The sequence below is a fragment of the Cylas formicarius genome, unplaced genomic scaffold, assembly GCF_029955315.1.
Source record: "Cylas formicarius isolate icCylForm1 unplaced genomic scaffold, icCylForm1.1 PGA_scaffold_2__14_contigs__length_35257938, whole genome shotgun sequence".
Classification (NCBI taxonomy): Eukaryota; Metazoa; Arthropoda; class Insecta; order Coleoptera; family Brentidae; genus Cylas; species Cylas formicarius.
In genome coordinates this window covers 15,960,216-15,970,313 of record NW_026844319.1, presented here as the reverse complement: position 1 = coordinate 15,970,313, position 10,098 = coordinate 15,960,216, and the positions used below count along the sequence as shown (strand labels likewise).

The window sequence follows — 10,098 nt, the reverse complement described above, 5'->3', positions numbered from 1 at the left end:
GGAACAGAGGTTACAGTGGTAAATTCTTCTTTGATTGAAGTCCTGACTTTTCTTTAAGGAAGGCATTCTTCAAGCATTTATATATATATATATATATATATATATATATATATATATATATATATATATATACTTGTCGTAAGCTGGCCGAGTGACCTATTGCAGTCGTGGCCATTAGAAGTAAGATCCTATCCAACCGCAAAACAAATTAACCTCAAAAATTCAACGCTTTGAAATGGATCTCACGGTAAACTTTAAAGGCGGCGGATCGTTTGTCCATATCCGTCCGGTATTTTCGTCCAACGCAGAGTAAGTCTATTTCATAGTAACTGTGCCTTGACTGCACATCACATATTTCAGGCACCTTTTTTTGGCATCCAAAAATGCAATATTCGAATACAGTACCAAAACGGGCAGTTTATTGTACAAATATCAAGGTATCAAAGATGACATCGTCGGTTTCGATCGTATTACCGTCGACAATTTCGATTGTATATTGGCTTGTTCTAAAACCAAACAGTTGATTATGTGGAAAGCCGATACTACCAATAAAACAAAGATTTTTGAAACAGTAAGCGTTTTTTACTTAATTGTGAATCGCGACTAAATTTTCTTTTGCCTTGCAGCAAATTAAAACTAAAGGGAATGAGATTCAAAGGTTCCACCTAATGTCTAATCGTTTAAATAAAGATATACAGGTTCTCATATCTTATTCGGACTCTAATAATGGCTCACTTGGTTATTATGTTCGGTTCAAACTAATCAATATTACAACGGGCGAGAGAAAGTTGTTGAATTTCAAATTAAAGATATCGCAGCCTTATGATGTGGACATATGTGCAGGAAAGTATTTTGCTCTCGTTCAAGGAGGGACGGTGTATTTTGTCAGTCTCTCTACCTTAACACATAAATGGTATTCAGCTGCGGTTCGCCATTTCGTTGTGGTTGAGAGTGTCTATTTTCAGGTACAATATGGCGGAACACAACCGAAAATTCATGTGCGTAACATGTCACCCCACGGAGGAGGTTGTTTTGACAGGTGACGATACAGGCCGCGTTGTCGTCTGGCAAAACATATTTTCCAACCAAAAAACGCAGGCGGTCTTTCACTGGCATACCTTAGCTGTCAACTGTGTTGGGTTCTCGCCGCAGGGCAGTTACTTTTACAGCGGCGCAGACGAATGTGTCCTGGTAAAGTGGGATTTTAACAATATCCACAACAGATCGTTTCTGCCGCGTCTCCCCGCCGGGATTACCCAGATAGCACCGTCTGACAATGGCGCGTTTGTGGCGGTCGCTACTTCCGATAATGCTGTCAGGATTGTAGACTCTGCCATGAACGAGGTAGCTCTAATTCAGCAGTTAGTTTTGGGGACGCAGTTTGAGTGCGGCATCGTATACGACCAGGTCACGAGAGCCCTAGTTATGAACGGTAATGTGGGCTGTGTCCAATTTTACTCACCCGAAGATATGACGCTTTTATATAATGTAAGTACTCGAATATAAATTACGGTGTCGATAAGAAGATTTTGGGGAGGGAGTTTAATGTTTGAGGTTATGGGTCTCGTTTTGCTTTGAAGTTAAATAGGGTGTATAGATAATAAAGGCCTGTTTGAAACAGTGAAAAAAATATTGAGATGGACTATTTAATATGCGTTAATTTGAAGTCTCGTTTATAACCAACTAGACTCGCCCAGTTTAGATGTAGAATTTTTGCGGTGGTATTTTCTCGAGACATGCCCAGATCTCGTTAAATATTCTGGGAAAATGAGTTAAGCGTGTGCAAAATGCAAGTTAGTGGGTTAAATTTACGTTTTCAGTACATTAATTATCTGAACTGATTATTTGAGGTTGCCACATTTGATTTAATTTGATTTGATAGTTTCATTTTAATCCATATTATCCCAAGCATAAAAAAAATACTTTTTTGCTCTGAAATTGTTTATTTTGTTGCACTTAAGAATACATTACATGTGTCAAAAAAAAAATAAAACTCCAAACATACCAAAATTATATAATGTTTTGGGGCACATAAGATGTAACATATAATTTATACATAAATATACAACAGAAAGTTGAAATTTGATAGAAAACAACTAAAAGTAGATTGTTTTCCAAATAGAACCTGATTGGATACAAAAAACGCATAATATTTTATGATGCGTGAGCGCACCACTGGTAACACCCGTTTCATTTTTGGTGATATTTTACAAAGCATGAAGTAAGTAAACGCACATTACACTTATTACAAACGTAAATTGTGTGGCTGTGGCAGATTCTACATATCCTTCGGGCTTTATTAGCATGAACAATCATTAGGTGATCTTGATTAACATAACGCACTTCATCTATGGCAGGTGCAAGATTTCTTTGAGTAATTGTTTTATCAGTTTATAAAAGTCGCAAAGCAATGTAAGATTTAAACTCAAATCAATCACTTCATCATTATAAAAAATATTTCAGAGTTTTTCCAGAAAGCCTATTTTTTAGTTCCTCACATGATCTAAATTCATTTGACAGTAGAAGCAAGTCTGTCGTTTGTAGAAAGCATACGTCTTCTTTTGAATTCCAGGCTTTCATCATCTGATGAGTCCCATGCAGGTTCAGTAGTTGATGAATTACAGGACTGTTGAAGGACAGCTGTATCATTTGGTGTATGTAACTCGAAAGTTCTAACTATATCCAGTTGGTTCCCCAAACTCTTGTAGATTTATGTTATCGTTCATATCTTCTTTGTCAGTCAAGGTATCCACGTCGGGTGGAAAATAGACCTCGTCAAAATGTTCTGTAAATATTTTTTCACGTTATTTATAGCATAAATTTACAAAGAATTTAATGCTACAATACATAAGAATATGTAAATCCAAATAATACTTACGACTTTCATTGTTATTGGCCTCATCCATCATGATCTCCATAGCCGCCTCTAATTCCTTTTGAGTCAAATACCTCGGAAATGCCTTATTTTACGAACTGTAACGTTCGCTGCACGAGGCACAAACTAATACTAAAGAATACGCTAACTGTTGTATGTTTATTCTACATGGGCTGACTTGTCTAGACTTGCAATAACAAAGTTTTGTTTCACAGTTAAAACGAGTTTTGCATTCACGCACCAGTAAATATTTTCTAAAAATAAAGCATAATCAATATAGTATTTCCAATGTATATGCCATGTAATCTACATGCTATAGACTTAACAAAAATGGCAATACAAATCCAAAATATATTTTTTTACTATTTTGGAAAATGTGATACAAATTTATGTACCACTTTTGTTAACTTTTGAAGTCATATATAAGATCTTTCCTTTACACATAAATTAGCGATTTCTGCGGTTTTATGTCCTTTAGTAGTGATAATAATAAAATTTCTAAATGGATGTGCAAATATATTTCCCGGATGTGACGAAAAAATCATAGAATAGGTGGTGCATTAACGCACCACTGGGACAAAATGGGTTAATTAAATGATCCTACAATTAATCCTACGTATAATGAAAAACTCTATCTGAAACAGAAGCTCTGAAGAAGCTAACTTGTTTGGTGAAATATCAGCTAGTCAGAGTTAAAGAGAAGGAGAAAGCCTAAGAAAAATATTTACACTATTTATTTTCAACAAAATAGTCTAATTCGTTTCATTTCAAATTCTAATATTTACAAAGTATTAATTGATTAGCCTACCATTGATAAATAATCACAAACAATGGTAAATAGATTCCAATAATTAGAAAATATACACAAACTGAATCACCCGCGAAATCACCAATCAGTTTGTTTGGATCCGAAACATGGACCGTTGCAAATCGAACTGGCCGATGCTTCTTCATCACTATAATAGCTTATACATGTTTTGAAACATAATCTTGTCTAAACAGATGTTATTGATGCCGTTAAAAGACCGAGATTTAGTGCAAATGAATTTGTTTATTACTATTAATCTCTAGAATCTGTTATTTGATCCATCGATAAATTATTGGTGTCTAAAATTGAAAATCTAGAAACTCAGTTTAATATATTTATTTGAAATTTTTAGTTTTGCTTTGAGGTGATTTTGTTTTAAACAAAATATGTTTCCAGAACCTTTAATGCTGTGCGGGTTTGCTGTTTCTGGTTATGATATCTCTTTGTTTTATACCAGCAGTCATCGCTGCTTGCGATTAGAAAGGTCTCTAACAAAAACGCAAAAGCTAAACGAATTCAAAATCGCTCATGTTTTTTATTTTAAAACTTAAATATAAATATTTAACACTTAGGAATATTGTGGATAGTTATATACATTAAAAATAAAATAGAAATAAATAGTTTTACATGATAAAAACAATTTTTTTAATATACGTTATTATTAAACATTTAAACGAAAAAAAGTAGTTTCGAACACAAAAAAATACTGCCTGCTCTGACAAACGCTCAATCTGGATGATTAAAAAAAATAGTATCTTTATCTATCTAAACTAAAATTCGGAAAGTATTGAATAGTAAAGACAAATTAATCAAATTTAATATCCATGAAGCTGATCTTGATCCATGGTGTTTCATCTGGTCATGGATGAAAATAATTCTGTCATATTTAAATTTCTCTATGCAGCAGAAAATAGTTTTACTATAATATTCTTGTGGAGGTACAATTTACTGTTAAACAAGACGCAACCATTGTTGCATTACTAATTAAGATAAAAGGTACTATTACCTAAATTAGTACAACTAATCATTTTACACTAAATAACACAATCACATAAATGGTAAATAAAATCGTTTATCTTTTGCACTGACTAGCACGTCTTTTCTTCTGTTTCACTCTGGAATCAATCTTTACCCGTGCGGCCCAGTCCATTCGTGATATTATGTTAACGGTAAGACGTATACAGGCTTCCTTTATTTGTTGCAGATGCAAATTGCCTATACTACCCGTTTTAATTTTAGATCGATATAGTGCAGCAAAACAAAATAACCGACGAGCGCGGCTGCAGGATGGAGAACACCGACGTGCGGAAGGTCGCCTTGAGCGATGACCGTTGTTGGATGGCGACGGTGGAGGAGAGACGTGACGGGAATGATTGTCAAGAAATCCGGTTGAAGTACTGGCGATTCGACGCGGAAAAACAGACTTACGGGTTAAACACGTCCATCGAGTACCCGCACGATACATCCATAATGGATGTCGCGTTCCGGCCCGACTTACGGCGTCGCGACGATGCCACGACTTGTGTTACCGTCGGCGGGGACGCCAAATTTAAGGCGTGGCAGGTGGACCGAGTTACGACAACGTATAGTGAGTCGCGATGGGGGCGGGGCCGCATGGCGCTAAAGTCACGACGTTTCGTTTAGAGGACAGTCTCGTGTGGAAGTGCTACTATGTCGGTCGGTACCGCGACCTCGACTGCAAAGGTCTGTGCTTCTCGATCGACGGGTCGTTAATGGCGGTCGGTTTCGGGCCCATACTAACTGTCTGGTCACCGGATTCGGGCGATCTGAAGTGCTCGCTCGTGCATCCGATTCACAAGGCAAAAATCACTCGCGTCCAGTTCGGCAGAGGTAACCAGTGCCATCTGGTGGCCGCCGCTGGGCTCGCTCAAGTCGCCGTTTGGAACCTGCTGACCTTATCCATGGTTTGGGTTGTTGCCCTCAAGCACGTATCCCTTTTGTTGGCCGACCCATTGTCGACGCATATGGCCGTCATCACGGCCGACAATAAAGGTAGGGATAATAATAATAATATCCTTTATTTCCAACAAAATTATATTCACCAGCCTAGCGTAATTCAAAATATTTAAATAATAAACAGGACAATTGACAATATGCCTACCATTGAAATTGACTGCCCGATAATATGGATGAACCTCTTTCAAAAAAACTTGAGTTGTGTACAGGGATATTGTTCCTGGTAACAGTCGTTATTGACTTAGTATAAAAGTCAGAGTTGTTAAAGAGACTAGGATTTTTCTTCTCGAACATATATAGACAAATAATATATATAAGGAACAGTAAGTATGTTCAGAGTGTCAAAATACAGATAGTGCTGGGATACAACTTGAGAATGCTCCTAATAATTCTTTTCTGGATCTTGAAAACGTTGATTGCATGCTTGGAAGACTTCAGAACAGTTTCTCATATGGAATGCTAAACTGGACACAAGCAAAGTAGATAGTTCTTATTAAAAGCGACTCCATAACCCTGTGAATTAGGGCACAAACACTGTTAAGGCTTGAGCAGGGAGAATATAACCTACCAACTAAATGAGGAGTAAATATTCTCCTCAAACAATTTAATTTTAACGATACTTCGATAAAACTCCATTTTATATCATGTTGAATGATAAACTGAACGTTTTCTACATAGTTTTTTGTTTTAAGCCTAATCGGAGCTGCGAGCTGAGAATCACAAAACACATCATTGCAACGCTAATGTATCGTATAACCCATCCTACTTAATGATATAAAACAGGTAATTTAGTGATTATAAGATAATTGTGATGTAAAAAAACTTTCGATACTATACGTAATGGTAGCGATACTTTTTCTACAAATATCTGTTGGAAGCGATACTCGGCAAAAAATAGCTATTTGGTATCGGTAATGGATATTGCTGCTTTTTTTGGTCATTTGGACATTTTTTTTCTATGTACAGGGTGGCTCGTTTGAGAGGTGCCTATACCTTATCTCGAAACCTACAAGGGTTACAAAAAAATTTAGATACAAAAGTTGTTGCAATTAAAATGACCTTTAGTTTTTATAAAACTTCTGGATTCCTCCTGCGTCGGTTTTTGTTGAGTCGAACTAGCTAACGTGTCTCCGATCATCTTGTTGGCTTTTTCATAGCTTGACTGAAACTGGAAAAAGCTTTGAAGAACCTAACAGGATTGGTGAAACGTTAGCTAAATCGACTCAACAACAGCCGACACAGGCTACTGTAATACTTTTTATAAAACTTCTGGATTGCTCCTGCGTTGGTAAAATATGGGTCCTAAAATTCTAGATCTCCAGATTGCGCACCATACTTTCACGGATTTCGCCCCTACTGGTTTACTTCAAAAAGACATTTTTTATTTTCTGAACTCCAACACTGCGTATTTTTTCTACTAAATAACACCGCAGACATGGTAAATATTGATTCATCCGTCCAAATTATATTGTGAACTGTTATCTAAAAAATGCCTATCCATCAGTATATTGAAAAATTCGAGTCTTTAGTTAAAATCTGTTTCTTGTAGTTTTTGTACTGGTGTGACTGGGGAAATTTGACTCTATATTGTCTGAGAGCAAGAGCCGAGCTTCATTCTAATAGGTCAACTTTTTCCTCCTTCGTATACATTATACAAAATAGACTAATCGAAAATGCAACTTAATAAAATAAATAGAAAATAGTGGAAGTGCGAAAAAAAACGCTAAAATATTATATAACATTGATACATGTCAAAAAATCAGTAATTTGATTATGTCAAAAAGGTCAAAATTAATATCAATTTTGTGTTTTGTGTCTTTCAACAGGCAGGTTTCCATATATTTTTTAAAGACTTGTGGTCTATATTATTAAGAATATGAATATTTTTTAAAAGTTTTTTTCCGTTTAAGGACCTTATTTACAAGATTCTTAGATTATGAATGTAAAAGAATTTGTGTATTATTGGAAAATAATTGCCAATTAAGCCAAAATGGTAAGTCAGAGACCCGTACTGTTATATAATTGAAATTGCTATTAAAATGGCTATTCGAAAATCCAATAATATACAGGTCTCATTTAAGAAAATTGAGAAAAGTATCATTTTGGGAAACGTGGCAATACCGCGTATTTTAAGAAAATATTTTAAATTTGGTTGTTGCCTAAAAAAATGCATTATTTTCGTAAAAATAATAGATGGAAAAAAGTTAATAAGCCATCAAACAATGATGGATTAAACATAACCCGAATTGTGAAGATGATCGCTAATAAGTTCAAAACGGTGCATCACAGACCCATACTCTATATATCTTTGAAAGGACTATCCAAAAATGCAATGTGTTCTATTAAAAAAAAAAAAAAACTTTGTTTTATCACCCTGTTTATTAAAAGTGACGATTAGGTAAAAAAAAACATTTTTTTTTGTATTTGTATAAAAAATGATGACGCAATTAACTTGCACTATTTGCGCTGTATTATAGCAAAAGGTTCAAATATATCCCAGAAACACGAAATTTCAATCCACCTTAAAAACCCACGTTTGAGAGACTGTTACTAAGTAGTGCATGCTTATTTTTAATAAATCGTGCAAATTGCCAAAATCCACCTATCATATAATAAGAAACTGCCCAAACAACATTCAAATTGGACAATTTTATTTTTTCTCGAATGGTGTTGACGGTGCCGTCTTCTTTCAGTGTACGTGTTCGAGCCGGCGTCGCCGAAACCTGTGTACGCGAGTCGCCATCTTTTGGCGGACAAGGACACCGTAATCGCGGCCGCCTTCGTTCCCGGCAGATTCGGCAACGACACGCGCCTGTCGTGGTACGAAAGATCGAACCTATATTTCGTGACGTCACGAAAGGTGCTGTCGGTATCGATCGTTGCGGAATCCCTTTCTAACGCGATTCCCTTTTAGGAATTGTACAACGTAAGCATGAACGAGGAGGCGTTCGAATATGACGAGGAGGAGAAAGAGGAGGCGATTAATGACGAAGAACCGTCGTTTTTCAGGAAAACGTTGCCCACGACCAGAAGCGCAGGACTCGGGCTGGCGGCGCCCAAACGTCACGCTTTCTTGGAGGACCCGGCCAGGAAGAACCTTCACGAGGTAATTGCGACTTAATTTATATCAGATGGTGTGGTAGTTATTTTTTTTTATAGTATTTAGAGTCGCCATTGCAAACCCTGCCTCCCATACGTTTCCTGTGCGCGTCCCTGTTGAAGTCTTTGGTGTTGCGAAAAGAAACGCCGAACTAGATGGTTTTTATTAAATAGATGGAAATTTTGTTTTACCTTGCATTTTTTTCTCTGTGTTGGAAGTGCTATCTACAGGTCGGCGATAAAACATCACGAAAGAAGAAACAGTCAGTTTAGCGTGAGCATGTGTCGATGCCAGCGATGTCACTTAGCAAATATAAAATAGATATATAGAGGCTCTACTTACGCTGATAATACAGAACATTCTGAAGCAACCATGAAAAAGATGTCATTTTATATGCGCATGCGCGCTCATTTCAAATCCTATTTTCAACCAGGCGGTCCACCGTAAATATTTTTTTAACTTTGGTTAGTTTTGGTAACCGCCTTAGTCATGCAAAACGGCGGTCTACCCTGGAGGCAGTTAATTTTTTTCAAATGGTTGGTTTTGGTAATTGCCTTATTAATGCAATCTGGTTGGTTGGTTGTTTTTGGTTAGTGTTGGTTATTGCCTTGGTGATGCCAAGCCGTAGAAGGCTCGCTCCCAACCAATAAAACCAATGTGGTCGCCCGTCAATACATAATTATTTAATTAAATAAAAGTTTTTTAAAAGTTTCATTCTTTGGATACGTATACACGTGATAATCGGTGTCAGATGCGTCATGTGCTGCAGGTTGTCGTGCTCATCAGTTATATACCTGGGCACAATCTTCAGGCACAGCATACCATAAACTACCTCACACTAACTCGCTTATAGTTACTTTGTTTTTTGCATAGGAGAATAAAATAGTTTTGATTTTAATGAATTCTAGTTTGATTGAAAAGTAGCCATATGATCCGTGTACTAGGTAATTCAGTCATTTCACTATTACTACTAAAAAAATCGCTGTTGTATCCCTTAAATTTTTGCTAGGTATAAAGTATCTCTCCAACATATTTGAAAATTTGATTTCATTTTTGCACACAAACCAAAGAGACAATAGTATAGTGTTTTTCTGTTTATTTATGCTGAATTTTGCTTCCATGTATCAGATGGGCAAAATTTACAGTGTCAACTAAAGATCTTCTGTAATTCTGCAGTGTATGTATTGGGGATATGGTGAAATTTTAACTGTAGTCGCCCAATTGACATCAGCTGCACGGTGTTGCCAAACTGGTATTTCTATTCAGTTTTGCAGTTTTCATAATTTTGAAGCGCCATCTGATGTACTCTAAAGTAAACACGGCATGTAATATTGTTGT

General features: G+C 36.3%; 1 protein-coding gene across 1 annotated transcript; it reads left to right on the top strand.

Moving 5' to 3' along the window:
* The first annotated feature begins 186 nt into the window (after nucleotides 1-186).
* On the top strand, nucleotides 187-9,627 carry LOC132698777 (WD repeat-containing protein 75). Its single transcript, XM_060665033.1, has 9 exons — nucleotides 187-309; nucleotides 361-571; nucleotides 627-913; nucleotides 966-1,488; nucleotides 4,923-5,271; nucleotides 5,328-5,696; nucleotides 8,354-8,520; nucleotides 8,575-8,766; nucleotides 8,820-9,627. The coding sequence occupies exons 1-9, from the start codon at nucleotides 236-238 to the stop codon at nucleotides 8,913-8,915; spliced, it is 2,268 nt and encodes a 755-aa protein (XP_060521016.1). The 5' UTR covers nucleotides 187-235; the 3' UTR covers nucleotides 8,916-9,627.
* The last annotated feature ends 471 nt before the right edge of the window (nucleotides 9,628-10,098 follow it).